This window comes from Chelon labrosus, assembly GCF_963514085.1.
Source record: "Chelon labrosus genome assembly, chromosome: 17".
In the NCBI taxonomy this organism is placed as follows: Eukaryota; Metazoa; Chordata; class Actinopteri; order Mugiliformes; family Mugilidae; genus Chelon; species Chelon labrosus.
Genome location: NC_140350.1, coordinates 7,709,230 through 7,736,220, shown reverse-complemented (window position 1 = coordinate 7,736,220; position 26,991 = coordinate 7,709,230). Strand labels below are relative to the sequence as shown.

General features: G+C 42.9%; 1 protein-coding gene across 2 annotated transcripts in view; it reads right to left on the bottom strand.

Annotated features, from left to right (window-relative positions):
* Window positions 1-26,991, bottom strand: part of spns2 (SPNS lysolipid transporter 2, sphingosine-1-phosphate) — a 59,825-nt gene that overhangs the window by 5,516 nt on the left and 27,318 nt on the right. The window contains exons 3-12 of one of the 2 annotated variants that reach the window (XM_084564596.1): window positions 22,093-22,229; window positions 17,695-17,846; window positions 15,207-15,273; window positions 12,274-12,416; window positions 11,298-11,450; window positions 10,896-11,085; window positions 8,811-8,876; window positions 8,190-8,288; window positions 4,887-5,050; window positions 2,299-2,332 (exon numbers count right to left, since the gene is read on the bottom strand). In XM_084564596.1, the coding sequence (XP_084420722.1) occupies window positions 2,299-2,332; window positions 4,887-5,050; window positions 8,190-8,288; window positions 8,811-8,876; window positions 10,896-11,085; window positions 11,298-11,450; window positions 12,274-12,416; window positions 15,207-15,273; window positions 17,695-17,846; window positions 22,093-22,229 (1,205 nt within the window). Of the gene's footprint in view, window positions 1-2,288; window positions 2,333-4,886; window positions 5,051-8,189; window positions 8,289-8,810; window positions 8,877-10,895; window positions 11,086-11,297; window positions 11,451-12,273; window positions 12,417-15,206; window positions 15,274-17,694; window positions 17,847-22,092; window positions 22,230-26,991 lie in introns of both variants that reach the window. The other variant, XM_084564597.1, reaches the window with a different exon arrangement.

The window sequence follows — 26,991 nt, the reverse complement described above, 5'->3', positions numbered from 1 at the left end:
TACCTTTTCTTTAATTTAAATATTGTGCTTGAATATGTCACCACATGTTTTCTCCTCCCCATCTTCCCCGCCTCATTCTCAGAGGCAAGTTGCAGCTTGAATGGGTACAACCGTTGTCTGTCTGTCTGAGTATGAAGGGTGATCACTTGTCATCGGAAAGCAGGTAAGCTGTGAACCGTATTGATCAGTGAGTCAGACCCAAGGGAGGAAACATTGCCTGTCACTGATTGGATTATCCCCCAAAAGAAATGTGTTGAAAATCAATAACCACAGAGCGCCTCGGTGGCTCTAGTGCCGAATAGAGATGATCAGTTCACAGGCATGTTCAACTCTGACCTCCTGTAGCTGTAATCACTGTTCTCTCTAATTAGCCCTCTTTGACAGCGGGGACAAAATGCTTTAGCTCCTCTGTGTGACAGAGAGCTGATGAAACCCTCAGGCTGAGAGCACAAGCTGCCTTTGTAACTTGATATGTGCGGCAGCATGTGGGAACCTTTCATGTCACCTGTCATTAGCTGTGCATGCTAATATCCCCCTGCCAATGGTAATGACACTGCAGCATTTACAGGAAAGGACAGGAAAGGTGGTGGTTTTGCATTCTGCAGCCCATTAAATACACACTGCACCTCCTTTACATTGCTGCAGACTATTTTTATAAAGCATACTGCAACTCCTTTGGATTGATTTCCTGCCTTCGAGGCAACCATCGCCTCCCATCCGCCATGCAAATCAGCTTGCTGAAATGTGAAAGCGGCTTGTAATCAATCACAGTGAGCAGTTTGTTGCTCTTTCTTATTTTCCAAATTATGCAATGTCATATGGTGATGCAGCTGCAAAAACAGTGTTTTGAACGCACTGAAACACGCATTCAAGGACATTTTAACACAGCAGATTTGATGTTTGGCCCATTATGATCTATTCTAATAGGAAGAGAGAAAAGAAAGACACATCATCCCTGTAGCTGATTAATCTTATTATTCCGAGACTTCCAACAATTCTCATTAACATACTTGTTTGTCTTGTATTATAAACTGTAAAGTAGTTTTAAATCTTCCTTTTGGTTCCTCATTATTTGTCCCTGTACTTTTAATCCCTTCAGTGTGCCACTTGTCAGGTTGCAATGTTACAGTGGAAACATCATTATCCAGGTTATAACTGCATTACAATGGACAGCTCAAAAGTTAGGATAGATTCCACTGTAAACAGAACAGAAACTAATGGTCGTCAGGGAGTGAACACGTAGCTAAAACTTTAAGGAATAAAATGGTCAGCAAGATCCTGAGGTCGTCCGGTCTGCAGGTGCATGCGTTCGCACCTTTACATGTTTTTTCCAAACAGTCGAGTGTTGCGCTCAAATACTACAGGGAGTTGCAATTTTGGCAAATGATCACACCGCTTTCCTGAACTGAACCTGCTCCATCCTGGCAGAAATCCTTCATGCTTTGATTTCTTAGTTTTCACAAGTTGGTGCAGTTTTAGCATAGAAAATTCAGATTAAGAGAGAGAGGGCTCATGTTAAGCCTTTGTGTACTGTTCCGGACAAACAAAGGCAGAGTATTACTGGAAGTACGTAAAACTAATGGTCTGTTTTTTTTTCAACATGTGTACTTACAGTATTTTAACAGATGTTTAAAGGACAAATAAACCGGCACAAGGTTACAAAGAAAGGAATTAAACCTTAACCTTTTGTCTAAACCTGATAACCTTTACAAACAAGCTGCAACAGATTCCTTGTCCTTCTGATCAGAGAGTCAAAGTTTATCCTTGTTATTCTTTACTGGCAGCTACAGTAACTATCCATTGTCCAAGAGTTGGCTGGTGAGCTGCCAGTTATTGTGTGTTTTTCTGCTGAGTTAATAATTAGACAGGTTTTGCACCATGTGTATTTGTCTGATAAAGACAGGACGCAGGAAAAGCAGCTAAGGTCTTGATAAGATGCCAGATAGTTGGTCAAAGAACCAGAACTCAAGAATCCCCAGACGCTCCCCGAGTACAATGGGATGAAAATGGGTCATAGATCAATCATTTGTGTATTATCATGTTTATCACCTCCACTGTGATAACGCTCTGGGAGGCTTTTAGGTCCTCCAAATCCTTCTTTCCAGATCCCTGCGCCATCTAATGAAAGCTATCCTATACGGTGCTTGCCAGATAATGAGAAGAGAGCTCTATAAATGTTAATGTTCCAACACTGTCTCTTTGTTATCAGCCACTCAAACTGCTTGTAGAACGGCTGATGTGAAAAGCACTAGAGTGTAAAAGTGTCTTTAGGAGAAAAGGCAATTTACCTGGTCATACCTTGATGGCGGAAGGTGGTCGAAGCTGGCTCAACCTGAAGAAAGAAAAAAATGTTTTTAGGATTTAAGGAAGCACACAATATTTTAGGTATTAAGGCAGCAACAATTCTATTAATCTGAGCATAATTTACACATTTTCTTCTAATTTCACTCGTCACTAATCATCTGTCTTTTTCTGTCTTTCAATCACACTCCATCGTTCTCTGCTTCTCTGATCCTCCAGGCTGTAGTATGCAGCCTTTCTTGACCCACGCTGAATCTGAGTCTGCACTTTTAAAGACTCGCTGGCATGGCAGATGAGACGGTTGTACTCTCACACATCACTAAGTGTAAATGTGGACTGGGTGAATGCGTTCGGGGTGGGGACCGGGCATGCACTGAACCCAATCTATTAATGGCAACCCTGCAGCCAAAAAAAGCTAACAACCTAGAAATAATAAAACACTCTTTAGGGCTGGAAATAGACAGGCGCGCTCCACTGGGTTACTTCTTCAGCTCCGTGCCTTTTATAAATAGCACAGAGTTTCTGAGGACACACTCAGAGCAAGAAAGAAAAGATACACTGCACTCTGTAAAGTCAGGGGGATTGTATAAATTGGTGGGCTTTATGGCGTGAATGAAATCCATAAATATAAACTCATGGAACAACCCTAGCAGTATGGAGTTGCGCACATTGTCGTGTTGCTTGGTCCCTGAGGTGCCGTTTGCAGCTTGTTACATAAGAGCTGCCGCTGTTTAAGTTTGAGTTTTTTATTCAGTGGCGTGTTTAGGGCAAATCTGTTCAGCTCTGTGGCCTTTTGTGTCCTCTGTGAGGTATGCAACAGTGTGCCTGTTGTGCATATAGGGTATGTACCTGAATGTACTCCAGCAAGCTGGTGTATGATTAACCAACCTATCTAGGAGGCAAAGATGTAAGTGAACCAGTGCTTTGTTCAGCGACAACTATTTTGAAAGGACAGTGCTTTGTAGATACTGGTGGAAAATGATTTGAGTAAAAGGAGAATAAAGCATTTAATATTAAATATTAATATAACTGAATGTATTCTCAGTGTAACATGTATTTGCTGAGCGGCTTTCATTAAAGGGGTGAGTTGTACACTGAGCTGTCACATTTAACTCCATTAATGACTATAAATGAGTCTTTATTCATTCAGATTGTTGACAACTTGGCAGACCAAAGCTTGTTCTCATTAATGGACTATTATGGACGACTGACTAACATTCAAATGATTTATTAATGATTATTAAAAAACATTAAGTCAGCACACAGAAATCTCAGATACTGTATTTGTTTTGAAATGTTGTACCCTCCATGGATCGTAGTCGAGGAAAAACAGACACAGAAATCATGTCCGGACTTTCAACTCCACCGACCGCAGCATTAGTTTTGCCCTACAGTGTGTCATGTAAAAGTGAATGGGTTTGCGGTTAGATATACTCGTGCCCACATTGTGCAGTAATGTGGTCAGATAGTTTGAAGTCTTGGACCACAGACTGGTATCTATTACTGGCACGACGGCAAGAGTGTGTCTTTTCCTTTAGTCATTGTTCTGCATTTTCTTTTCTTCTTCTTTTTTTTTTTTTTCCTGGAATAGGGTCAACAGAAGCCACAGGACCGCTCACTAATGGCAGCCATGCATGTGTGCCTTTGCAGAGACCCTTTGAAAGCTGTATATTAACTAAAAGGAAACAGTGACGGTTTCTATGATAGTGGTTTTGCTACATGTTATTATTTTAGAGGGAAGCTGAAACTTTAACAGCTTCCACATTCCTTTGTAGAGTATTTAAACTTTATTTATTTTGGTTGAGCCGTATCAATCTCTTTATAAAAGGCTTAGGCGTGGGAAACAACAAACGCACAACTCCACAGAGTGACGACGAGGCGGCTGCAGGCGGACACCAGACATCAGACTGGCATCCTATCTAAAAACGTCCCTCATCTTAAACAGGAAGGAAGTCATTTCTGAGAGCGCCGGCAGCAGGGGAGTAAGTCGCTGAGATAAAAAATAGGACAAAGCAGTCAGAAAGAAACAAGAAGTCGTGGCTCACCATCTCAAAGAGGATGCGTGCGTTTGTTTTAGCCTTTTATGGCCATGACCAGCTACTGTGCCCCGTGGTTCACGGCTTTGGTGTTTGAAAGAGGAAAATATGAATGCATGCAATAAGAGGGGCGGTAGTGGGTAGGAGTCTCAGTAAGAACACTTTAACAAATTGATGGCTAGAACAGCTTGTGTCAGCTCTGGAGCGCTTTTAGCTGACGGGGACTTTCTATTGGCTCAGGGGCCTTTCTGATTCTTGTGGGGTCGTTACCATTGTTGGCACCACTTGTGCAGCTGATTTGCATGAGACTCTATGCTAAAAGAGCATAGAATATTTAACCTCTTTGTCTGCATACTCAGATTAAAAATAATAATACTGCTGCTTCTTCAGCTACTTGCACAGAGGTGGTGTGTTTGGATTTTTGAAGCGCTTACTCATAAAGCCAGTGGAGCACAGCTTGAGCAAGTATTAAATATTTAAAGAATGAATGACTTAATAATAAATAGAATAATGACGACGAGTTATTCAAACGGTGTCTGAGTCACTTACTGTTTGTCTGCCTTCTCCCTGTCATCCAGGAAAAACAGCGCAGTGGCCAGGAAAAACATGCCCCCCAGGACGATGATGAAGGGACAGAGCATGAGGGCATAGCCCAAACTGAGGAACTGCCATAGTGCTGATGTAGCGTAGCGCTGCTGAAGGGCGTCGGAGATCTGCACCCACAAACACACAAGGACACACACCCAGAAACACCACACACAAACACAGTCACAAAAACAAAAGGGGAGAGATTTTACTCAGACGAATCATTCAGCAAATGTTCCAAGAATATCCTGTCATGCTCTGACGCGCTACACGATGCTCTGCTGGAACTCACAGTAAGCACTTTGCATGTTTCATCATAGCAACACATAAAACTGAAACGCAGCGTGATGTAAGTCACACAGCTTTTGTCTTAGGTGAGGCCGAATATCACACTTAAAGCTCATCTTCCTGTCTCTGTTCATCTTCAGTAACGCTAGCATTCAGTCTGTCATGCGTGGCACCGAGGAAAACAGCAGCTGGAGAACGGTGGGTGTGAAGTGACCATTCCTGCCTCCCTGCGTCACTCATAAGCCAGCCCTCGAACAAGCGTGGATCACTGTATCACTGTATTGACAGTCATGGCGCAGAGGAGGCTGCTGATGGTTGCTTTCAGTAGATTGTGTGGAGGCATGCACCACAGGAACGAAGGAAAGAGCGGGGGGATTCTCATCTGTGTGTGAGCAAGAGTCTGAGTGGCCATAGGTCACACTGGCTGAAGCACATTGATTTCATGTTAGCGTCAGCAGAACGAGATCCTCTACGGGGAGAGAAGGGGAACTGCTGACAGGGGGATGTTGGAGGGAGTGGCTGCGTGCGTGCAGTATCTTCTCATATTTGCATGTGCATGGAGCTTGTGTGCTTAACAAGGAGTGATTACAGAAGGGGGGAAGACGTTGGAAGAAAATATCTGAAACGTGCAGGTGTTAAACGCGTTGTTGGTCCAGCAGCTGTGTGTGTGGCCGGTGCAGAGCCAATTTCGTTAGGTACAGTAAATTGTCTGCAACTTGCACAGTTCAGCGTGGCTAAAAATACACAGAGAACTGCTGCGCGTCTAATTATTGAGCTGGAAGGCTTTTCTTGAAAGATGGCTGAGAGATTGTCACTGGCGTTCCCCTGGCGTTCCCCTGCTACCCAGTCTGCCTGCGGCCATGTCCTCCACATACAGTATAGATGGACTCCATTATGTTTTTCTCAGGGGATTCTTAAGTGACAACTGCCTTCGCCTACGTGCTGATGGAGGGGAATCGTGGCTCAAGAAGATTTCAGATAAAGCAGTATTTCACACAACGGGAAGTGGTAGTTGTGTGGCATGCGGGCGCCGCTATCTGCAGGCGTTCCCACAGAAAGCAGCTATGGTGTGGTGGAAGAAAACACTGGTTTGTCTCTAAAAACATCTTATTCATATCCCAGTTGTAAACCAAATGGACTCGGCCGTTTGCTCACTTTCTCCTGTGGTTGCTTAGCAATAACCACATTTTGTTTTTTCTTGAAATTCTACTCACACTACTCATAGTGCATGGGCGACAGAATCTCTGCCTGCGTCATGACGAGTCCATCACATTCGCATGCTAAACCTCAGTTCAGGATCTGAGACACGGAGCAGTGACGTACTTGGAGCGTCGTCAGCTCCTGTCGATGGGGAGTGAGAAACCCCCGGACATTCAGTATGCCGGTCAGAGAAGCGAGATTCCAGGGTAGACTTCCAGGGAGTATTCCAGGGCCATGTCTGTGTAATTCTGGTTGGCAGTGTGTATGTGTGTGTTCGTAGGGTGCGTTATTCTGACACTTGGAGCTTGGACGGCTGTCGTTGAATCATTACCAAATCAGTGGAATCACACAGATCGGTCTCTTTTTAACAAATGCACTTGAAACTCAGCAGCAACTATGAGTTATTTTAACTGTCAATGAATCTGTTGTAATTTTGACCATTTCTTTTATTGTTTATAGTTAGTCAGGTACCAGAAAGTAGTGAAACATTTGTAGAGAAACATAGAGTCCATGGACATGTCTTCAGTTGTAGAAGCAGCAAATCTATGGCTTAATTGTCTCATGAAGGACTGAAATTATCAGTCATTTATCAAAATGTGTTGTTGATTATTTTCTGTGGTTTGACTAATTGCTAAAGCACTAATGAAACCTTTTCATCAACAGAAATAAAGTGATTTAAACTCAATCACATTACTTCTCTGACTGTGTCAAAAGGAAGTTTGTACACACGATGAATTATTGGAACTGCACAAGTAATACGGTGCCAACCACTGAGCCTGATTCCCAGAATTTGGATTTTTCTTTTCAATGCCAGTTCAGATGAGTCTTTTGAGGAGCTTGCCTCATGCTTGGAGGTAACTTGCTGCTTCTTTTATCTGGCTTTGACAATAGTTTAACATTTCCATTTAAGGAAGAAAAAAGAAAGGCAGCACGTATTCAATGCAGAGCTGCGTCTGTTGCCAGCCTGTCAGGCCCTGACAGAGAATCTCACAGATCAGTTTGATTCACTAATCAAAGACTTCCGCTGCCTTTGTTAACATATCCCAGGCTGGGAGCCAGAGGCACAACAATAAACCACTACTTAAACGTGTAATGATAAGGCCGTCTATTCTCTCTCAGCAGTTTAATCTCTCCAAAGTAAATCATACAAACTAAAAGTTTAACATTGGAGTAGATTGTGATATGCAGTATGGATATGTTTTTGTATGTTGTCTACCTTTCTGTATTCTCATCTAAAGCATACAGATTGTGTGCCTCCACTCAGTTGCTATTTACCTTCAATTTAAAATGAGAAGAATGGTGCTTGACAGTCTGAGGTGAATCCTGTTTCACGCTCCATTGAATAGCAAGCAGCACTTCTATTCAGACCTCCTGGATGCCATTCTTTGGGTGTATGCGCAGTTTGAAGGGTGGATGGGGTGGGGCTGACTGTGACCTTGAGAGGCCCAGCGTCCCAGTAAGAACCTTCACTTATCTCATGGCCAATGAAATACAGAAACACTGGCCCCTGGGGAGCAGGAGATTTACTAGAAAATGGCACTGACGGCCTGAAGAGCAGCGGCGAAATCACAACTCTGTTCACCGGCTCTCCTGAGACGTGTGCTAAAAGCTCCCCTTGTACCTCACTTTGCGCTGGCCTACTTAAAGCAAGAGCTGAACCTGGTACCTGAACACATAGCAGAACGTTTGAGATTTCTGAGATTGTGGTAAATCTTAAATATATTCCACTTCACTTCACACCCAGGTCACCACACAGAGCTGCTGTTGGGAGAGTCTTACCAGGCCTATCAGGTACGGACTTCCCGCGTCACCCAGGAGATGAGAGGTGAAGCTTTGAAACGCGACCGCCGTCGCTCTCCGCGTGGGGATGACGACAAACTGCACGGAGAGAAGAGAGATCTTGTAAGGTGATGAAGAGATGGAAGTAGAAAGATTCACTCAGACGTGTTAAAATAATTCCTGCAGTCGTCAGTTATGTACACAGAGATCACCTGGATGAGTCAGGAGGCCCTAGACAGGCCTGTCAGTCACAATAAAAATGTCCTGTAATGGCCTGTCGGTGTCTCTACATACTCACCACAGTCTCCAACCTAATTGCAAATTAAGGAGCCGGCTGCACACCCACCTTACTGGAAGTCCAATTTCATTTGGCTCAATGGAGCTAGTGTTTTCACTTTTAAATACCAAAACATACATCAGAGAAAGGGCTGCCCTCCGTTTGTTTCCACAAGCAGCCTATGAATCAGTCAGGCAGTAATTATCAGCCCCACCCGCACCGTAGCCTACAAGACCCACTCACACGTTTCAAATCTCAAAATGCAGTCGACCGCCATGTGGTTATAGTTTGTTGCAAGGAATTTCCAGTGACCCAGAGGATAAGTATAGGTTCTCAGCGCTTACCATTAAAATGTCCGCTGTTATGGCCCAGTTCAGGAAGAGCAGCGTCTCTCCGATGAAGATGCAAACCTAAATAAAGAAGGAGAAATTTCACATCCGGTGGTGCAAATCATGATCAGCTAATTTGCACTGAGCACAAAAACTGGCAGGACATGAAGCCAGGAGAGGAGGTTGCAGACGCTGTTATGGTGTGTGGGAATCCACTGCTGAATAAAAGTGCTTTGGTCGCGGTGGTTTAAAAACATGTTATTATGCCGTGGCCCAATTATATGTGAATGTGCAGGCATTCATTTTGGTCCCGTTGAGCGGAGCGCTTGGCCCATGGGCAGAAAAACAGCACCGAATGATAAGAATTGTTTATTCCTGTCAAAGCTATATATTCAACGCGGAAAACATTAACACTTGCTAACTTTAGGTTCAGCTGCAAAATTTGAATTTATGTCCTGCTACTGGGATAGAGGAGAAAATATAAACTTTAAATAACATAATGAGTATACAAGCAGGCCGCTGTGTGCACACTGGCTGGTAGCAGCTGATGTTGCTACTTGGTTACTTTCTTAAAACTCCCAGAGAGATTTAGCTGTCTCGAGTATCTGTATCGCCCAATGCAGTTTAACACAGACGACTGATGTGTGTTTCCTGCTGGGGAATAAACCTCCTGCCAGGATGCCAGACCTACAGTACAGTACAGAGAGCTACACAAGGAGCTTGACAGCGGAAATGTAGACAGGTCCGTTCTGAGAGCTGCGAACCAGACACCGTGACCGACACCGTTGCCTCCGAGAAGACAGAAGCCCAGGCTGCCCTCGCATTAGCTATGTGTTCACAGACAACAGCTGCGAGGGGTCAGCCGGCCCGGACAGTGCAGCAGCGACCATTACAACCGCGTCACGCCTTATAATACGACACATCTGTCAGCTTGTTGCCATGAAACTCGAGTTGATCGCTTACAACTGCTTCTGTGGCGTAAGATGATAGAGTGGTCCAAGAACAAGTGAAGTCATATGTTTGAAATCACAGCCTGTTAATGTTGAGAGATGATTGCGTTTGGATATAGGAGATTTATCAGAGCATAACTGTCTTTTTACCATTTGGGATTCATGAAAAAAAAAAAATTAAATCCCAGGTGTTACATGAGTCAATTACCAAAAGCCTATTTCTGTAACATGGCGACTGTACAAAATTGAGTCGGACAGATCTGTAATCATATAATTAATATGGATACTTCAGCACCTCAGGACTAATAGGCTGAGTCATGCTGCTGTCAAACACCTGATAAATGTGCGCCTTTGACCCGATGGTAGTACGTACAACTCCTACCTTATTAAATTGAAATCATTATTTATATCAGTAATTATTTGTCACTTGGGAACTACTTTGTTTTGCGGCTGTAATTGTTTTAATGAGTGAAAAAACACTGCGCAAGGATCCAGTTGTGAAATAAGAAGCCAGACTTGCCAGAGTCAGTCAAGGTCACATATCTAGGACATGGAAACCCGCTTGTTATGTTCCTTTACACGCATGGGAAATATTTTCCTCATTTCCACCACTATTACTGGCCCACTTGTTGAGAGTCAGTTCCTATTTCTGTGTTACTGATAACAGTGAGAAATGCTAAGTCCAACAGCCCAAAGTGCATTGTTTCAAGTCAGTGATTGTTAAGTTGCACCCTTTCCTGCTTCTCAGGGCATATAGGCTCATTTAGGCTGCGATTACCCAAGATTCTTTTGGCCAAATAAGGCGTGAACCTCAGCTACCTGCTCCTGTGGCCATCTCAACCTAACTTGTAATTAAAGCTGTTCATTATCAAGAGCAACATACTCTTACTGCCTAGGTTGAACTGAACTGTGATCAGTCCTCTTATGACTTCCAACATTCGCCCCACACCGATGGGCTTTCATTAAACCTTATTTTGTTAGACTGGTTGCCAGACTTTGTCTCCTGATATCACTCTGTGACAGGGGGACATTTTTCAAAGGAGACGTGGTGAAGTGGAAGTAGACAAGCACAATCAGACTTGATCACATCAAGTTCCTCTGCTGCAGACACAATACATGGCCAACACGAGTTACAGGAAGTGAGCCTTACGTAAGCTCCGACAATGCTCTTCTTGGCCACCACGAAGATGAGGCAGATGAAGATTGCTGAGCCAAGCATGCTGACGGCGCACACCAGCGGGTCGGCTCGTTCCGTCTTCTGGCGGCACAGGCGTGTGGTGGCGGCGCCGATGACCACGCCCAACAGCCCCGTCACACAGGTGATCGCCCCAAAGATTAAGCTGTAGAAATAACATTTTTTGCACATGAATACTGCACCACTGAAATAGTTCCAAAATTAACAGGGCTACAGTTTATAATGGCATAGATCCACCTTAACCCAGTCTGTCAACTTTTTTTTATCCATGAACCACAAATGATGCTGGTAGTTTCATATTACAAGTTTCACATACACAAGTCAGAATTCAAAGCTCTACCCTGTGTAACCCCTTACCTGTCAGTGCTGCTGCAAATATCTTTTGTGCAGGCCTCTGCCGTCTTCTGCACCACTTGGGCTCTGGTCAGGTACAAAGGAATCCACATACCAAACGCACCTGTGGCAAAGGACACTGCCGACGACGCCAAGGAGGAGAACACGTAGCTGCGACTAACCACAAAGGAACAAAAAAAGTTATTGGTTGGCTTACCAAAAAATAAAAATAAACAAGCTACTGTTACCTCTTACACAATCTCAAACTTCTCACTTGCTCTTCCTGTTTGTAAAACCCGAACAAACAGTAAGAGAAATGGGTCAGTGAAACTATCTGGCTGAGCAATGAACTCGAAGTGGCTTTAATGTGAAATGGTACGTGCACTGACACGATGTGAGCTTAATCTGGCTGTTGAATGTAGGAGACGAATATAACATTTGGTGTTTCCATAGGTGGTGAATGTGCGAGACTGCTTGCAGTTAAAAGCCACGCTACAGATCTCCTACGTAGCCACACTATGTAGGAGATGTGTTGCTTGGCTAAAATGATTCCAGGAAATCTATGCAGCTTCTTTAGCTGTGTTAAACTCTATAAACTGTTTTTAAAGAGATCTAGCACATGGGACATGTGTCGTGGATGCAGTGCAGCAGTACTGCAGGGTGGTGGAGTATTGACATTTCCATGTATTTAATGGTAACAACATCCAGATATGTGCATTTCTTCAAGGTATGATCTTCAGTATCAGTTTTTAACCCATATCTAATAAAGAATTTGTTCCAAATTGTTCAGACTTACACTGGAAAAAGTAAACTTGGATGTTGATGTTGTTGATATAATATAATTGTTAAGTGGGTGAAATCCGTATAAAACGTTGTCAACATTTAATAGCAATCATGGCTCTTAGGGATCTGCCACCTTAAAATTAAAAAGCCACCTTGGGGCTACGCTCATCACTGGACAGCCTGTTTCCTGAAACTACTGTCTGAAGCTCAGGCTTACTTCTTGGCGAGGGCTTTCATGTCGCAGACCCAGGAGGTGCGGGTCCTGATGCGGACTCCCGTGTGGTCGGCGATGCCTCTCTTTGGCTCAGGCACAAACAGCAGGATCAGAGCTCCCGCAGTGATCCCTAAGAGCGGGGACACCTAACATGACAAGAAATCAATAAATCAATCCCGACTGAACAGTTCAGAGAGCCATATGAGGGCTCATATAATGGCAAGACATCACAGTGGTGAGTGGTTGGGGGGGTGGGCAGACATTAGATGGAGGACAAAGAACAGCATGTCTACAGTCTGAATGGATGGTCACTGTTTGCTGTGTTACGGCTGACATCCTATACAAGCCCTCTGAAACTAAGAACATTCCCTTTGCTTACTCTGCTGGCACTGTGTGTGTGTTCATGTGTGGGCGTGGGCTTGTCTCTGTGTGTACAAGCATACAAGAGTCTCAAAGAGCTTTTCGGCTTTTTTAGAGGTGCTTTGTGAGACCTGCACCAAGGTGAAAACCTCATAAGAGCCCATCTGCTAGCATGATCCCTGTCATCTTTTATGGGTTATTCGGCAGCATGTTTGTACCTGTGTGTGTGTCTGCGTGGGGGAGACAATGACAAAAGGCAGGATGGGATGTGTGAAAGAGGATTTGTTTGAGTAATACAAACTACTCCCAAAAGCGAAACCAATTTCATATGTCAGGGGAAATACATCACATTATATTTAGTCGCTCATAAAAAGCCATTTATATGCGCAAGTACTGAGCTAGAGTGAGATGCGAGTATATACTGTAAAGGGGTGCGTATGTGTTTGTGTATGAGCGCGTCTCAGTTTTTCACTGAGGGAGTAATTCCGTGACGGATGCTGCTCGTAACGTTGCTGATAATGTGGCTCAGCGCAGTGTCTTTGGTCTCAGAAGAGGGATGATTAAACCAACCCCGATTATTACCTTTCCTATATTGTGTCTTCTCTGCAATCTCTTACTATGTGGAGTAAGATAATTGGAAAGACGGCTATATGAGAATTTCATAATGTGCTTTCTTAATGGAAGTTAGAGATCGTCTCATGGAAAATAAATATTAGATTTTTATTTTATTTTTGTGCACATGTTTTGCACTCAAGTCCCTTTATAATTATTTAAAGAGATGCCAGGATTCTGTGACCTTTGACCCTGACTCCCACAGGGCCCATTAGACGCTTCCTGTAGAGAGGGCTGGCAATCAAACAAATTAGCTACTGCCCTCTCCTGCTACACATTCTATCTCTCCCTGTGTTCCTTGATAACATTGACATTTTCAGGAAGGTAGCTGGAACATGTAAGGCAAAAACAAGCGGAAGCTCTTTAGTGTTTTTTCCTTAAAGCAGGATACTGGCGCAGAGGGGCCGTTTCATGTCTTGGTACTTGCTTTCCTCTGCATGCCACACCGGTGATTAATTGGCTTTGAGAATGTTTTATTGGAACGTCATTGTGCCTGCTTTGGAACAAACTGCTCCGCTCATTGTTGTCAGGGTTTTTTTTTTCTTTATGCTCCAGTAAGACGAGAAGAAATTGACTTCCTGCCTAGCAAGCTGTCATGTCCAGGAATCTCTTCCACTATGACACGCTGAAAGAATGTTTAATTTCTTCCTTTTTGTCAATTTTAAAAGCTGACCCTGAAGTCAATGGTATCTTGGAAGCCCTAGTAGAACTTTCACTGACCCTCTCCATGATGGTTGGTATGCCTTATAGAGCAGTAAACCTCAAAATCTTTTGTCTCAAGCTCTCAGTGCAGTCCCAGTAAAAGAACATGCTATGACAACAGTGATTTATTTATGATTTTGCACCCGTCTCCTCTAAAAGTGCGCTACTGCAAAAAACAGCCCACTAAGGGCGTCTTTTAGTAATACTCCATCAGCAAATTTCTACAGATAAATTTCTCTTGGGGGTTAAAATTAGCCACTAATTAAAAGGGTTCCAGTTTAATGCTCTTGGAACACCTTTGGGGCATTTTGCGGGCCAGTATGTGGTTACAAATGTGTCTTTGTGCCAGGTCAAAGCGCTACTCCCTACAAACAAGTACAGTGTGTTTTCTAGTACAGGTCTTCATTTCTTCAAGTGATGAGTGCTTTCTGCGACCAATGGGTCGACCAACTTATTTGCATATCATGTACTTTCCAATGTTTTTTTTAAAAGAATTTGTTTTTGGCAAGTGCTTGGTGTGAATGTTGGCACAGCGCTTTGTGATGTGACGTAAGGAGACATTTGCTTAACCAGTCACAATACAGAATGGGTCCACACAGGCTCCTGGAGCATTCATTTACTACAGCAGCACAACAGAAACCATGACCTAATGGCAATGTTTTTAAACTCGTGTTGTGATTCATTTAGTCCCTGCAGTGTCAGAGACACCATACACACACTGAGGAACTGACACCTCGTTTTTTTCACTGAAGCTGACATTGATTCTGTTTTGCCGAAGACAACCACCATAGACAAAGTGCAATGAAAGATAAATGTGTTTGGACAACTCAGAAAGAGAAAAACTAGCACCGGCCTTTATACTAAAGAGAAATCCACTTCCCTTCTCGCAGCCACTAAATCACAACTGCACTGCAATGTTTTTTTTTTTTTAACTTTGAACACATATCAGAAGCTTTAGACTTTACTTGATGCTAAAACGTTTGGAGAGCTTTTTTGACATGTTTGTTAAGGAGACAGGAGGCACAGCTAATGCTGATGTGCAGAAGGCATTTATTCAACCTGTCGCAACCTGTTCTGTCGCTTCTGTCTAATGTCCGAGGCAGCGCAGTCTGTTCAGCCATGTGTGTCCCCCAGCCACCGCTGACTCCTCTGATCCCAGACCGAAAAACAAGCCTCACGTCAGTCCCAGCAGGAGGGGCTCTTCATCTGTCTTTGTGTGCATGTTTGTGTGTGGTGTGAGCTCAGGATGATGATGCTCTTACCCGTAGTGCCCAGTGCCAGTCTCCCGCAGCCTCCTTGGCACCGGCGCCCAGGATGTAACCCAGCCCGCTGCAGAGGAACACAAAACATCACATGTGTTAATCTGATCCAGGTTTATTCAGGTGTATCAGTGCACATTATTTACAAAATATATTGGTCACCGTCATGACTCAGCTGTGACATTTCCATCTCTTAAGCTTACGCCTCCACTACACACATCCTGCTTGTGGTTTAATTAAAGCTGTGTTAAGTGTTTGAGTACTTGACATAAAGGATATATGACGTGTAGTTGATCAAAGCACCCCGAGCGACTTGGCTGGTCTATTTGTGGATGTGAGATTTGTGCATTTACAATGCAGGTGGAAAGTCTGTCTGGAAACAGGCTGTGCTGTCAAAGGAACTGTATTTTCACTGCATTATACCCAACTTAAAGGGTGTTTTTTGTGTATTAAAGGAAAACAGTGGTGGAATGTTTAAGGGAAATGTTGCTAGATCAGATCAGGTCTTATCAGCTTAAGTGGCCGCTAAGCTGTGACGTGCTTCTGGCCTCTGACATGTGAGCATTGCGGTCAAAACGATGAATGCTAGTTAGATATTTGCCATCATCGCGGCCTGAACATCTTCCGGCAAAAATTCTTGAGAATGCTGCCGCTGTAAATAGGTCATGAAATGATTTAATGATTACAAAAATGAAAGTATTTGCCATGCCCTTCAAAGTCGCTGCATCTCAACCCTTAACACGAAAGGGCACGGTTCAACAGAGACATATCGTGACTGCAGCTGAGATCAAACTATCATTCGGCCCTCAGATAGATTCATCTAGTTCTTCACTGTCATCGCTGACACAGATTCGCTCGAGTTAGGAGCTTGAAGTTCTGCCCTTTTAGATTTTTACTGCCGCTGATCACCGGGTGTCACAGGCTGTTACCGTGGAAACATGGACCTTAGCTCTGAGTTAGTCCAGTGGTGGGGTGGCAAATTCTGTGGGCTCAAAAAAGTGAAACTTTATTTTTGTAAAGCTGTATAAACTGCATTAGACTAAATACGAAACAAAAAAAGCCAGTCCACTGCTACAATCCAGTCTAAAATATCCACCACCCTCAAACGATGGAATGCCTTTTATGGCACTGATGCCACCAGTAGTGAGAGACAAACTAATAGATGTAAATGGTAATACGATCACGAGTGCACAGCTTTAGTCGCATTAAGGAATCACTGAGGTTCGATCGCTCAGACCTCATTTGGCGTTGGTCTAAGCCACATTTGGCCACACTGTTAAAAGCAGTGTGAACGTAATGAGTCCTGATTTGCAGTGAAGGACCGCATATTGAGCAGAAATCCACTGTAGCGTCTTTATCTTCATTCATTTTGTGATGCAATACATTTAGAAAAATATTTTGTCAAGAAGCAGTGACACCGTACCTTACACCCAACAGATATCTTGTTTTTCCTTTAACATATTATGTTAGTTTATTAAAAAGGCAATCCAGCTGCCTGATTTCTAAGCTTACTTCAGACCTGTTTGTCTACTTGTGCAGAGCCTCTAGCCAGAAGGTGCTGGTTTCCATCAGAATAACAGATTGGCACAGTAGATTGATGGTAAGCTTAAGAGTGGGTTCTTATCAGTTTTGGCTGCTAAAGGGCCAGAACACGATCAACTGGTTTAACACAAACTCACGATGAAGCTTGTAACAGTCTGTAACTGTGCTTTCGTGGCTGGCCCGCCAAAAATAACACAGCAGGACAAATACGCGCAGGCAGCATATGATATTTCCAGTGAGTGACTAATGGCTAATCTTATCAGAGTCCACCCAGAGAGTGTTTGGAAAAATCAACACCAGCAATAAAACTTGAGCATGAAGAACACGCTCACATCAAACGCCAGCGCAACCCAGAAACATATCAGCAATATGTGTGCTGTATTTAAAAAAACAAAAAAACTAAGATTTTTTAAAAAAAAGGCAAGCAGGAGAAACCATTTCCTGTGAATGCTGTCTGATTCCTGAGGTCACTTCCTGGAAGCGGTCATAACAACCTCAGTAAAGACAAACAAGTGGGAGACTGGCTAGGATGTTTGACTGCACTTTACTGAGGCCAACTCTTTCACCTTCTATTGTCTGTGTTGCTGGGCAGTTTACAGTGACCCAAACATTTTTGGCAAGCCATAACACGACCACTCAGAGGGCGGTTCAGTCTTTCCCTTCCTCATTTGTCTGACTGTCTCCCACCTGACATTAAACACTGATACGATCAGCACACTAAATTGGTTGTATAACAAATTCTTCACTGAGATTTCCTCTGAAACCACAAACCCGGGTTCAAATAAGAGAGACCTTATCTATTTTTTTGGGTAATTTTGAAGGACAGGCTAGTTTGGATAAAAAGATTAAAAGATTAAACATCATCGGATTCATAAACATCTCACTCACTATACAGAACATCATATATCTTGTTTTTGCTTCAAGAGTGCAGGGTCTGCCTGCTGCTTACCTTCCCAGGGGGATGGCCAGGTAGAAGACAGAGAGCATCATGGTGCGGCTGTTATTAGTGAACAAATCTCCTATGATGGTGGGAGAGATGGAGGAGTAGCTGGACTCTCCGATCCCCACTAGTCCTCTTGAGAGCACAAATAGCCAATAGTACTGTGGAGAAAGAAAGAAAGGAAGGGAGAGAGAGAAAGAAGGGCTATGAGTTTTGTTTCCTCTCTCTGCAGAGAAACTTTTCTTCAGAGCACTATGTCAAGCCAGCAAATTTTTCTCCAACTTTTGTTATTTCCTTTAGGGGAGAAAAAAAAGCCCCTTTTAGTCCTCACATGACTTGGTAGACTAAACAAATTCTGACACTACATTTGATTTCTAAAGGTTTATTGATTCATTGATGATTCAGCATTGGTGTATGCCAGTGTGGGTGAAAGATCACATAGCACGGCTGCAGACACACCTCTGCTGATAATCTTATTTACCACTTCATCAGAGCTGGACACTCCTGAAAATGCTGAAAATGACGCATGGATTAAGGCTCATGTGATGCACCCAGTCGCCATGTGTATGTGATTCTTTATTAATGACACATGTATTACAAAGATTTATTGTCGTGAGACCGTTTCCTTGTTGTACAGCACGTGATATGACAGTCTTTCACCTTGAGTTTGAATGCATGCCAAAAAAAAAAAAAAACACTCACAGGACAATGAAATAGCCTCGCGTCCGCGCTGAATAAACTTAATGCGTTTAATCCAGTTAAGCCATATTCAATTATTACAGCATATTATCTTCTCATCATCAGATGTAAATAATAATTAAAAAAAAAAAAAAGAAACCTTAAAAGGCTTTAATAGGAGCAGGCAAGCTGGCCGAGGCACCTGTGTAGGCAGCTGGATTGTTAACTGTTTCTATGGCAACCACTACTCACTAGATGCAGACTCCCGTGTCTGCTTGTGAAGCTGCAAAGAAATCTGGTTCCCCCACACAGTGGAATGACGCAAATACTGGTCACTAGAGTGTGTCTTATCTGTTGATCCACTGAGTCAAATAAGCTGAATGTAGACGAGAGCTCCTTAATGTGGCAATCAACTCACACTGTGACTGTAAGAATTTCTCATCAGCTTTACTTAACCTCACATGTAATATCTTTTTATTTGCTGCTTGAACGTATTGGCTCTCATCACACACTGAGCCCGAGAGCATGATGAGATTAATGAAGGGGCTGCAGGTAGGAGAGGCAGAGCTGAGACAGCGACCTCAGAGCTGACCTGAGCCCTCAGCCGTCAATCCAGGCTTTCTGCTGGTGGATGGGACATTGTGTCATGAGGTCAAACCCAAAGCCATCAAACATCCTCTGGAGACTACACCACACACACACACACACCTCACTGTGAAATGTCACCCAAGGGACACATCCAACACAGAAAGCTCCGCTGTGGTATTCACCCATATTATTTTCCATGATACGTGCTTCTGGTCACCCTATACTTTGGCTGCTGTATATCTTTGTTTTTGTCACATTGTTTCAAGTGATTCCCAGTCTATTTTATTCCTTTAATGGCCCGCTGGTTAGTGGGATCATAGTGGCAGCCCTTTTCTTTGTGTGTGGTCACTAGACTATCATCAGCTTTTGGAGGAGAAATGCTGGTAGCAGTGACAACAACAAAATAAGATCCAAGCAGCAGTTCCAGGCAGGCGCCACAAAAATTTGGTTTAGACACTGTAAAAGAAAAGAAAAGTTTGGGAAATGCCCACACTTTTAACAGTTTTCAGTCTATTTTAAGAAAAAAAATATATACTCATATACTCAGGCTGCATTAAAGTTAATGTGGACGACATTTTAGCAGGTATTTGCATGCTCATCGTCACATTTTAAATAATTAAAATGCACTGGTATAGTGCCTTTTTTGCAGAAAAAATATCTTAACATATTCTTAATTTTAGTTTTCCAAAATGTTTTTGTTTTTCCATATCCTGCAGTCGATTGCCTGTCTTAATGCACAGACATGCAGTGCTTCACGTTTATTAGTAGGATTACAAGTTTCAGGTTTTTCAGACTATAAACTGTGTAAGAACTGTGGTCAGATCATTGACACTTCAGTTTAATCAGTTCAGTCAGTCAGATCTATTTGCCGTGGTGACACTTTGAGCAGTGGGCAGCCTTGCATGGCACCTGAGAAGCAGTTTTTTTTAGCTACTTGCTCAAGACACCTAAGCTATGGATATAGGGGGAGGCAAACCCATGACCTTATGGCCACAAAGCAGCTTCACTGCATTCAAGGGGATACTTTGCAGCAGCGTACTAAAATTTACTGCCCTCTTCACTGCTACGTGTGTCATCCACATCTACTGCATTCACTTCAATAATGACCCATAAACTAAAACTGTGGATAGGGGAGAAATGATCTTTCTCATGTCAGGAGTGAAGGATGTAACAGCCAGTCATTACTCTACATCAATAAAAAACTACATTAATGGCTATTATTAATGGTTTAATGGAGATCAGTTTCATCCTATGTGTGTCATATCGTGAGCTCCAACCTCCAAAATTAGCCTACTTCATGACTGCTTGTATTTTCTCGTCCTAATTTTCTATTCATTCTGTTTTCTGCCCTTTTCTGTGTCCCTGCTTCTAACTCCCCTGTCGTTTCAGACCGAACCACTCCCACCTGTGCTGCTTTCCAGCCGATTGCATCACCTGATCTTCACTGCTCTCCTGCAAACCTGCATCCACTTCACTCATTAGTTCCCTCAGTATATATACGGTACCACAGTTCCATCGTTTTTCCTTGCCACCCTTTCTTTGTGCACTTTCATCTGAACTGTCCTGTTTGTTTTTAACTCTTTTCCTTGATCACTTTTTTCTTGTCTGCCTTCCTTGAAAGTGCACTTTTTCCAAGTAAGCTACGAGGAGACTTTAACCTGCCTGTCCCCGAGTCATGCATTGGATAGCTGCAAATGATGAATTATCCTGAAAAGACTAAAAGATCTTCATCAGTCCATCCAGTCAGGTCCCATTAAAACAATAGTTCTTATTGTCCACTATATTTATTCTAGATGAGTATGGGCTATGAAGTTAAACAAAATACTAACAAATAAATACATTTTGCCGTTGAAGTGTAATTTGATGTATTTCAAATTACCTACAAGTAATCATATCGCAGCATTCATCTGTCATGGCAATGCCATTATAAGAAATGATGCAATTCCACTTTGTGAAAGTGATGAATTTCTCTTACATAAGAGCTGAACTCCATAGCTGCTGCAAAGCCTTCCAAAATGCCCGAGAGTGACTTAAATGGATAATGATAGGACTCAGTCGTAAGTGGTCATTAACATTTCATTACATGTCATATCTTTCATCTCTCATGGCGACAGCGCCGTAGCGCTATTACATAACAGCCTAGTTGTCCCATTTGATTGACGCTCTCAAGAACATGTCTTAAGGGGTAGAGTTAAAGTTCAGGGTAAAGAACCGAGTGTGCTGACGATGATTACTCGTCTCCTCATCAGTAGTGTGCAGCATTTGTCAGAAGTGAAGTGGCCCGTCATGTCAGCTCATCCAGTGTATTTCCTGCTTAGGCAAATGGCTGCAATCTTGTGTCCTATAGGAGACGGGTGTATAGGGGATTGAAGTCGAAGGACGCTCTCTTGAGACCATCGACATCTCCAGGCTGTCATTCAGTTCCACAGCTCTGGGCTGAAGAGCCATGGCAGCGAGCAGGCTGACTCACGAGAGACTTGACACTGTGGCACACTGCTCTGCAGTGTGCTGCATGAATTTAATGAGCAGAGCTTCTAATGCCACATATCCCTGGGAATGGAGCAACTTTAGATAGGGAGTCTGTTACATTTTGATTCTAATCACCATCAAGACTGCATAACAGGATATGTCAACACGCTGCCACACAAACGTCAATGAACAGAGCCTTTTACTGTAATATGATGTCTACTCTCAGCTGGATACCCTTCCCCCTACATCACTGCCCCCAAGAATAATGTTATTGTTTAATGCATCCAACACTGCCCTGTACACAGGGGCTTTCAGAGATAGCCAATCTAAATCCACTTGTCAGGGGGCACTGAAATGTCAGTCTTATCTTCTAAAGTATTGTAATCGAGACAACTGTGAGGCATGGGCCTTCATTAGTTGATTGGCTGGTAGCCAATGAGAGAGAGAGAGGGAGAGAGAGGGAGGGAATGAGACATAAAGTATGTCTACAAAGGCAAAGCGGGTGTCTCACTTGATGAGCGTGTCATTTCATTCCACTTGCCTTAACATCGAGCATATCCAGATCATAACAGAATAATTAGCTCGTAAGCGCAGGGAGGGGGCAGCCTAATAGAATAAGACTGGAGGCCTAGCGCTGCGACTGTTTGAGTTCCCATCAGAGCTGTGTCGTACCTCTTTGCTGATGAAGGAGCTCGACAGAGTAACAATGGACCAGAAGAAAATGCCACAGCTCAGGATGACCTTTCTGTTGAAGCGGTCGCCCAGGTAACCGAAGATGGGAGCTGCCACCATGAAACTGCAGATGAAGACTGTAGAAGGGAAAAAGGAGAAAACCTTAGAGTGTATACAGTGATGGAATTAAGGTTACTGCTGCTGAAACATATTTGTACACGGATTCAATTTCCTTCGCTTTAATGCACTTTTGTTGTAAAAATCCTCGAATTCCGACTGGACTGAGCCAACTTTCAGCTCTCTGGTTCGCTTATTAAGTCAAGACCTGTCCAGATCAACTGTGTGATACCAGTCAGCCAGAGACACGGTGAAGGACTGCCAGAGGACACCTCCACTCAGCTCCAACCGATTAGGAGTACATTATACTTGCCTTACACTTAGTGCAAGAAACCAGGCAAAGGAATATTAAATACGGATGAAAAAGCACCGGTAAATATCACAGAGGAAAGATTTATTCAATTGGTGAGATAGGAGGAGAAGGAGTTAGGCTAATGTAGAGCTGTAGATTAGAAAAGAAATACAGTTTGGAATGTAAATGAGGCAGTTCAGGCACTTCGCAGTTTAATGTGTCATTGTTGAAATTGCAGTTAAACTAACTAGATAAAACACAATAAAGCAGCAGCACTGATTCTTTTCCACTTAACTCCAGGGAGAGGACCTTGGCATCTTCGTGGCCATAAATAATTGCTCCATCTTAACTTCTTACAAGTGAACTTGTGTCTCAGTGAAAGGAACACAAGTGCTCCAAAATGTGCTCCCCTAATTGCACTGCTGACTGGACAACCAGGCCGCGTTCCCGGGGCTTTTAAGTCAGCATTTATGAGGAGGACCAGCCCAAACAGACCTGAATTCTTAATGCTCTCAAACTGAGTTTTGTGTCTTCGCAGAGAGAGAGAGGGCAAGAGATGGTACTCTCGACGGCGACGGTGGGAGCTGGGGAGGCAGGCTGGAGTGTTTTGATATGATCATCAGCATAAGCATACAGAGGAGGAAGGGAACAGAGGAGAGGAGAGAGGAAAGTGAGGAGGGGGTTGTTATATAAGATAGAGGCACCACAGTTCCACAGTTGCTGAGGCCAACCAACAGGATAAGGGACCGTAATCAGATTGAAGCACAACTGTAGTTTGGAACAGGCACAATTCTGGTGTGATAAAATAGAAAAAGGATAAAGATAGCCATTTAATCCCTATTTTGAGGCAAGGGTTATCTAATACAATGCCAAAGCAATCATGTAACTTTGTTGCAGGTATTTAAATGAAAAAACTCTAGGCAAGTGATTAAGGTGCTATAGTCCATGTTTTATTGACTGGTTGACTTTTAGGACTATGTATTATTCAGTAATAGACCAATGCGTTGATTGTGTAATGTCATATTTCTTTAAAGAATACAGAAGGAAAAGTTCTTAACTAAAATGGAAAATAGCAGGAACATGCGCATTAAAAAGAGCATTAAGTGTACTAATTTTTATAAAGACGGAAATAACAGATATATCTTGTAATGTATTAATCACACTTGTTACAGAAAAACATGGTTGTTTGTACTGTGTGTGTGCTAATGTAAATTAATGTTACCACTCCACACCATTCAAAATATAAATTAAATTTGGTATGATTGTCCGATTTCATACAGGAAACCTCCACCCTGGAATATTCCAACTCGGATCTCCCTGTGTCCCTCTGGAGAAAGAAAAATCTAATTTTAGAATTTGAAATGTAATCTAAAATCTCATTTAAAATTAACTTGCACTATTAATTCAAATTAGTTTGGGTTTTCACTGGTGCTGGGATTACTTTGTTCATTGCAAATAATGAGCGCCGCGCATCTCTCCGGCTCTCAGTCTCACCATTCTCCCTCTTGTTGCCTGCATTTCCTTCTTTCCCTCCCATCCTGCAGCCCCCATCACGAGCATATATATATGGCTAAGTGCTGCAGGTCTATTGTGTAATGCTAAATGACTCTGATGACTGCTCCCCGCAGGTCCAGCTCTCTGAAAGAGCTTTACCGCCACGCTCTGAGGCCACGGCACTGCTGGAGAAATGCGCACACACAGAACGTGCAGTTCTGCAGTGCACGCTGGAGATAAGATGAGGGAGAGGTCCACAATCACCCACTACCAGCTGGTTCACGTGGGTTTTAAAAGCCAGGGGCCACAGATCATTACTCTCACTGTTCTGCAGCTTGTCAAAAAATAAATATCCTCACATCATTAGCTACCCTATTTTAAGCCATAAGCAGGACCACACATCACCAGCTCTCTGTTCGCCTTATTTCGTCTACAGTTTGTTGATAAGCTCCGGCATTTTCTTGAGGCTCATTATCACTTCTTAGCAGAATCAGCACATGCGATGTTAGAATGCACGGAGGTTAACACTAAATAAATGTGAGCACACAATCGAGACCTGAGCAAGAGCAATGAGTCCCTTGGTTTTACTGGTGTAATAGTATTAATTTTAGCTTCAGCGTAAGGAAAGAAGATACTACGTAAAGGGGAGATAATACCAACTACATGGTAGAAAACTTTGAAATCCAAACCATACATTTAAAATACCGGATTGAGTTTTAAAGTGAAAACACACATGGGAGAGACGATTGAGCAGTGATTGTCAGAAAAATATGTTCTCACGGACATGCTCGAAATGCTAAGACAATAATAAAATGTCACACTTGACTTACAAAGAGTTTGACACTTGCACTGGGAATGTTTTGATTGTTTATTTTGAGCAAAAAAACAGGTACACCCTGCCACAGAATTAATTGGTTTCAACGTCGCTGTATTTTTTTTTCTCGTCAAATTCTTTCCGGTCAGAGTCAGCGCTGAAAATGCTTTAAAGATTTGGATCTAGAGAGGTTCTGTTTGACTTAATTCATACAATAGATCTAAAGAGACTCAAGCATTTGAAGTGAGGCGTTTTCCCGTACTGTTGAAAATTCGAGCCTGTCACTGCGACATGCTCGGGTAAAGGTTACAGGGCACAAAATACATCATAATAATGACTCGCAATTGAGACATTTTCTTGTGTCTTCCAGAATAGGGCAAAGGAGTGATCTGCGTGATACAAAACACGTGCTGTCAGCGAGCCCAGATTCAAACTTATTATTTGGGGGTGCTGCACTTCCTGCCGCCAGGAAGTGTCTGGTCACTACAAAGACCGTCTATTAAAGAACTCAACTCTTCCTGTCAGTCTACACTTAAGCTTGGAAATCCGTAAGGGCCCAAATAATGACATTTGTCACACTTGGAAACAACATCTCATTTTGAGATGCTCGATATGATTAAATAAGCTCAGGCACTTGTCCGTGACTCTACATGCTATGTATGGGATTATATTGCAAAGTTAAACATTACAATATATAGAGGCAGTTTATTACAGAATACCTAATCGTATGGTTCTGTTTGGCTTGATTAGCAACAATAGAATCCAGTAGCAACTCAGTGACAAGAAAATAAATGTGTTCAGTCTATTTCAAGACCTTGTAGGAAGGACAAGCAACCTACAACCAACAATACGTCTTCACACACAGCAGGTCACGCCCAAAACCCTCAGGGCAGACAGACACGATCGCAAGTCTTAATAGGAAAAGCTCAATTATTCATACCTCATTCTGCGGAAGATGAATCTAATTTTGTGGTCTGAAACACCTCAAATAGCCCTGTTGAAAAGGTAACAGGAATGGTTTCGCTGGCATACAGTAAACAGCTTTCGAATATGAAACAAGTTTGAAATGTTGCCACACCTCACAAGACGCATTCCTCAGCTAACCGCCATTGTCTTTATGTTTATTCGCGTATTCGAGCAGTGGAACAGCACAATGTCACACATTTGTGTGATCCCCTCAGTGCCATCAGGGAGATAAGAACTGGCAAATCACCAAAGATGGTAATCTTTAATATGTGGGAGCATACAGGGTGCGGAGAATACATGGCAGGAAAGCCCAAACAGACTGGACGTCTGGAGTTGACGTCCACTCTGATGTTTACACTGCGGGCCAAGGGGGAGAAAATAAATTCATAACCTCATTTATTGAACAATGGCGTGCTTCGACTACGTCTTCTGACAGCGTCCTGTTGGATCACAGGAGCCGCATTTTCAGTGAAGCGTTAAAGCAAAAATATCTCTGAGCGCTGATACGTCTGTTTACATCTCGACAGATTTACTTTGAGGATACGGAGAATGGAACTTAAGAAATGCACTAGTGCAAATAAAATCAACTTTAAAATGCATTCTCATAATCAGCGCTCAGTGCTGGTGTGTAATTAAGATCATCGACAATGACTATAATACATAGCCACGTATCTGGGCGGGAAGTGACTCAACCGTAGACTGGGAAAAAAAAACTTTAACAAGGCCTATGATATCAGCTCTGCCTGACATCCTGCCTTTATCATTAGGCTTATGCAACAGATTCCGTGCTATTAGCTCAACAAACACACATTCCTATCCTTTAAAACCATTGTTTACCTCCTCTCAGGCAGTGAGTAATTGTAAATTCCACACCAGCGACCTAAGTCAAGGAAACTGTTAATTAATGGCAAGGGCGTTCATGACTAAATTATTGTGTATAATTTAACAATGGGGGAAAGAGCAATACAATGAATATTGAGAAGGTTCAGAGTAACCTTTCTGAGGTGTTTTAACCGTTAAGGTCATTTATCAGACTGCAGGGATCACTTTGAGGGCAGTCTACTAGAAGTGGCTTTGTATTCTGAAGCCTCTATAGAGTAGATGAATTAATCACTATCTATTTCTCTTTATGGCAAGGGTTTGAGTCTCTTGAACCCTCTGTACTTCTGACGGAATAGATACCAGCAGTCCGATGAATAAAATCCCACAAAGTATG